Below are 5,706 nucleotides of genomic sequence, written 5' to 3'. Positions count from 1 at the left end.
GTTTACGTACTCCTACGTTGGAGTAGGACTAGTATAAACGTACAGCAGTTGAGCACTCAGCAGCATGCAGGTGAGGTCGGCACTCCGCACTAGTACTCCTGCTATTATAAGGTACGTTTGGATTCGATGACTAAAATTTAGAAGGTGTCAAATGAGATTGTCGTATGAGATGTTTAGATACTAATAAAAAAATAAATTACATAATCCGTTAGCATTCGATGAGATGAATTTTTAAGCCAAATTAATCTGTCATTAGCACATGTTTACTGTAGTACAACATTATCAAATCATAGACTAATTATGCTTAAAAGATCCGTCTCATAAACTAATCGCAAACTATGTAATTAATTTCATAATTAGTCTATATATAATAGTCCACGCACGTACCAAACATTCGAAAATTTAGAGGGGGCAGTAGCGCCCACCAAGACCGAGAGCCAACCAACCATAAAGCTAGTCCCTACGTACTCCGATCCAGGACAGGACCAGCTCAGGATCATGGGCAGGCCGCGCCGAATCGTATTCGTATGCAATGTGTGTGTGGTCAGTGGTCACCCACCCACCACGGCAGCCGCAGCGCACGGCACCACGCCCGGCCGCGGCCGCGAAGGCGGAGGCCGAGGCTGTGAATGGATTGGACAAACGGCTGGAAAGCCATGACACTTGACACGCCACACTGCCCTCCCTCGCTCCATGCCGGCTGCCCCGGCTCCCACCAAACACTACACGGCCCACTGCAGGCCTAAAGATAGCAACGGGCCTCATATCCGACGGGTATTTGATCATTAGAAAAAGAGGATGAGATCGTATCTTTATCGGTAGGTATTTAAATGGGCAAGAATCTATCCCCAACAGGTATAGCGGGTACGTGAACGTTCCCTGTTTATTCGTCTCCGTTACCCGTTGGGGAACCCGACTATTTGAGCTGTCATGTGAGTATTAGACCCAAAGAAGCTCAACATAGGTATTTTTGCCTAAATCTGAACAATCATATATATAGTTTGTGTGTTCTAGGAACTCTAGTTCAAATTTTCCTCACCATCTCCGCCAGCAGCACAAGCACGCCTGCCTCACGAGCGCTCGTGCGACTCGCTTCCTCAGTTCGGTTTCTCTGCCACCTTTGCTCGTCCTCCTCGCAACCTCGCTCCTTCTCCTCGACATCTCCGAGACTCCGACACTTATACCCGGGTGAAGAAGAAACGTCTCCGATTGCAAAGCTGCGACCCCAAGTGTCCTTGTTTATCGGGTATGCAGTACCCGACGGGTATCTGTTACACGACCGATGCCCGACGGGTACGGGGATGGGCAAGAATCTATACCCGAGACAGTTAACGGGGACGGGGACAGGAAGAATTCTCCGTAACGAGGAAGAGAACGTTCCGGCGATACCCGACGGGTACATCCCCGTTGCCATCCTTATGCAGGCCTGCAAACTGCGAGACAGCCATCCACTCCCGAGCCCGCCTGCCAGCGCCGGACCCACCGCACACAGCCATACTCCTCCTCACTCTCACTCACTAGCTCAGCTCTCACTCTCCCAACGTCCTCCGTCATCCCCTAACGGAATCAGATCCTCTGAAGTTGGCAAAAACGACTTGTCTTTGCAGTCCAGCATCTAAGCCATCCAATTTGCATCCAATCGTGAGCAAAGCAAACTCTGAAAACAAATCAATCTCATGGGCCGGCCCATACCAGCTCAGCGTACCGACTCCCCTAGGTGCGACTCTTTTGACTCCGCCTGTCCGCCATCGCTCGTTCCTCTTCCCGACCGGCCGCCACCGGCCACCGCAGGGGATGACGGACAGGCGGAGTCGAACGAGTCGCACCCAGGGGAGTTGGTACGCCGAGCTGGTATGGGCCGGTCTATGAGATTGGTTTGTTTCTAGAGTTCGTTTCGCTCAGGATTGGATGCAAATTAGATGGCTTAGATGCTGGACCGCATAGATAAGTCGTTTTTTTGCCAACTTTAGAGGATCTGATTCCCCCCTGACACGGCCACGGCCGTTCCCATGCTGTGCTTGCATAAAAGCCACGAGCAGGGCAGTGAAGGCGGAGCGCGTGAGGAGCCGGAGAGAGAGAAGCAGCCATGGTGGACCTCTGCCCCCCGCGCCTGCAATAATACCACCCCAAGTCCCCAACCCACAACGCCCGAGGCTCTCACTGTTCGTATCCCAGCTCGTCGATGCCCCTCGCCGACCCCGCCAGCCATGGGCAAGAAGGGCGGCACGTCGTGGCTCACCGCCGTCAAGCGCGCCTTCCGCTCGCCCTCTAAGGACGACAGCAGCAGCCCCACCAGGAAGGCGTCGCGCCTCCGCGAGGACACCGACGGCGACGGCGACAAGGTCCGCCTTCGCCTCCTCCTCCCTGTTCTGTTCCTCCACACCCTCACACATTCTCTTCTCTCTCCGTTCCTCCACTCCTTCTCACGTTCCCGGTCGTCCCTCGCCGCGCAGGGGAAGCGGGAGCAGCGACGGAGATGGCTGTTCCGTCGTTCCTCGTCCGCGTCCCCGGCTCCCGCTCCCACGGCGCCAGACCACGCGCACCCGCGGCCCGCGGCCGTGACGGAGGAGCAGCGGCACGCCATCGCACTGGCCGTGGCGACCGCGGCGACGGCCGAGGCGGCGGTGGCCACAGCACAAGCAGCCGCGGAGGTGGTCCGCCTCACGCGCCCCGGCGCCGTCCCCGCCGGCAGCAGCTTCGTGCGCCGCGAGCACTACGCTGCCGTCGTCATCCAGACCTCGTTCCGGGGCTACCTCGCCCGCCGCGCGCTGCGGGCGCTCAAGGGCCTCGTGAAGCTGCAGGCGCTGGTGCGGGGCCACAACGTCCGGAAGCAGGCCAACATGACGCTCCGGTGCATGCAGGCGCTGGTGCGCGTCCAGGCCCGCGTCCGTGACCAGCGGATGCGGCTCTCCCAGGACTCCATGCTCTCCCTGTCCATGTCCGGCGCCGGCGCCGCGCCGTGTGGTAGCAGCAAGTCGTCGTACAGCGTCGATACGTCCACGTTCTGGGACTCCAAGTACGCCCACGACTACGCCGACCGCCGCTCCGTTGTAAGCAACCATACCACACCACTCGTGCCATTTTGCTCTAGCTGTTCGCGGGAATGAACGTTCTTGCAATGTGGATCATTCGTCTGTCGGATTTGGTTGCAGGAGCGGTCGCGCGACGGCAGCAGCTTCGCTGCCGACGACTGGGACGACCGGCCGAGGACGATAGATGAGATCCAGGCCATCCTGCAGACGAGGAAGGATGCGGCGCTCAAGCGCGAGAGAGCGCTCTCCTACGCCTTGTCGCACCAAGTGAGACGACGTTTCCTTTTTCTTTCTATTCTAGGAGTATTGGTTGGCAGATAGTGATAAGTGATAGTGATAGCATCATCATAATCCGTCGTTCGTTTGTGCTTGCCACTTGCAACCAAAGATTTGGAGGAACCCGGCGGCGGCGGGGGCGTCGGCGGAGGAGATGGACGTGGACGGGCAGCCACGGTGGGCGGAGCGGTGGATGGCGTCGCGCGCGTCGTTCGACACCAGCCGCAGCAGCATACGCGGCGCGGCGGCGCCCGGGCGCGCGTCCATGGACGAGCGCGAGCCGGTGAAGACGCTGGAGATGGACACCGCGCGGCCGTTCTCGTACTCGACGCCGCGGCGGGGGTCGTCCTCGCCGATGCACCGCACGCATCAGCAGCAGGCTCACCCGGCGGTGGCGACGCCGTCGCCAGTGAAGTCCCGGCCGCCGATCCAGGTGCGGTCGGCGAGCCCGCGAGTGGACCACCACCACGGGAGCGGAGGGAGCTACACGCCGAGCCTGCTCCACGCGCCGCGTCACGCGTCGGCGGCCGCGGCGGTGCCGAACTACATGGCGGCGACGGAGTCGGCCAAGGCGCGGGTGCGGTCGCAGAGCGCGCCGCGGCAGCGGCCCGCGACGCCGGAGCGCGACCGAGGCAGTGGCGGTGGGTCGGCGGCGGCGAGCGGCGCGAAGAAGCGGCTGTCGTTCCCGGCGCATCTGCAGGGGCCGGTGGCCGCGGAGTACGCGCAGAGCCTGCGGATCCCGAGCTTTAAGAGCGCGGCGGGGCGGTTCACGTCGGAGCAGCGGTCCACGGTGTCGTCGTCGTGCGCGGACAGCCTCAACGGCGGGGACGTGGTGGTGTCGCCGTCGTCCACCACGGACCTCCGGCGCTGGCTCCGCTGAGTAGTAGCGGGTGTTCTGCCGGCCGGTTAACGGCCGCCGGCGCGTGGCTCGTCGGACAGACACGGCCACGGGCTTGCTCCTTTCTGTATTATTCTTTCTTTCTTTCTTTCTCTTCTCTAGGTGTAATTCATGGCAGCCTTTTTGCTTTTTCGAGCGACGGATTGGAGTTGGAGCGTGTGCTCGGTGCAGTGGAGTGGTGTGTCCCTCCCGATCGTCAGAGGCAAGGTCGCAGGCTGGACTGCAACTGGAAAGGGCGCAGGCGGTTTGGGAGAGCGGGAAGGGCGTTGGGGGTTGCATTGCATTGCATTTGGAAGCGGGAGCGGGCTGTGGCGTGGCGCCTTTTGCCTTCTAGGTGGGTCGCTCTCTCGGGGGGCGGCATGCGAGTTTGGGCCAGCGCTCCCCTCGTGTCCGTCTCCGTCCACCCAATCCAATCCAGGCATGAATGCATGCATGATGACGCCTCCAGCAGCAGGCTGGCCACCTGCGACGAGACGAGACCTGCCACTGCCATCCAACCACTGCCCACAGCAAACTGTGTGCTCACGCACGACACGAGTAGAGGGAGACGGATGGGATGTGCGAATGGCGATGGCGGGCAGCGGCAGATCGGACGAGGTAGTACACGGGTAGAAGCCGGGCAGAGGTACACGGAAGGTACTCGCTGCGGATCGGTCGAGGACGACGCACGTACATATCGGAATAATATTTTTCTTTCGTATTAAACCGGTCTATCCTAAATATTTAGGAAGAAACGAATAGGCTGATGGTTTTTTATCAATCATTTTGACAAGACCATGCGGCGTCGCTCCCGAGGAGCTGTCGTCTCAAAAAACTTTTTACTAGTGCCACGACGTGATGGTGTCCCGAAATCCTATGCGGCTATGTGCGCAGCTTTCAACCTCCGCCCTGCCACTTTGAACGTTAGGTATGGCCAGTAGTCCGAGCATTCCATTGAAACTTTTGGCTATCGGAAGAGTCACCATGACTGCACGAGGAGGTTTGAAAAGGCTGGCTCGTGGACTCGGGCAAGTGAATAGCTTTTGGACCGACCTCCTCCAACGACCTTCTAAACTAATCATCCCAACCGTTCCACTCTAAATCCTCACTCGATCTTGATCCTACTCCAATCTCAGTAACCTCATCTTCTCCCTTCACGCTGACTCTCTAGTCTCTACGTAGCTCCTACCACCGATCCTAGCTCCCACCATCGGCAGCGGCCTTGGTAATGTCAACCCGACACCGGCGACCATTGTGCTCAAGGACGATGATAGCACCACCCGTACCCTCTGTGCGTATGCGACAACCCATACAACTACGAAGACAACACGTTGAGGCCGCATCGCTCCCCATGAGCTTGGGCATTGCAGGCATGTGATGGCTCACAGCAAGGCGAGTGCCGGAGTATGTGGACAACATGTTGCGCTATGCCTGTGCTCCCTATGGAGGGAGGTTGCTCCGTTGCAATCCTTGAGGCTCTGGCCCATCAGGAGCACCACACCACGAGCCTATTTAGATAGA

At 59.0% G+C, this 5,706-nt stretch overlaps 1 protein-coding gene across 1 annotated transcript; it reads left to right on the top strand.

Moving 5' to 3' along the window:
* Positions 1–2,064: 2,064 nt before the first annotated feature.
* LOC136501489 (protein IQ-DOMAIN 17-like) lies at positions 2,065–4,621 on the top strand. Its single transcript, XM_066497011.1, has 4 exons — positions 2,065–2,342; positions 2,454–3,050; positions 3,153–3,299; positions 3,421–4,621. The coding sequence occupies exons 1-4, from the start codon at positions 2,208–2,210 to the stop codon at positions 4,186–4,188; spliced, it is 1,647 nt and encodes a 548-aa protein (XP_066353108.1). The 5' UTR covers positions 2,065–2,207; the 3' UTR covers positions 4,189–4,621.
* Positions 4,622–5,706: the final 1,085 nt, after the last annotated feature.

The sequence above is a fragment of the Miscanthus floridulus genome, chromosome 13, assembly GCF_019320115.1.
Source record: "Miscanthus floridulus cultivar M001 chromosome 13, ASM1932011v1, whole genome shotgun sequence".
NCBI lineage: Eukaryota > Viridiplantae > Streptophyta > Magnoliopsida > Poales > Poaceae > Miscanthus > Miscanthus floridulus.
This window is presented reverse-complemented; position numbering and strand designations above follow the sequence as displayed.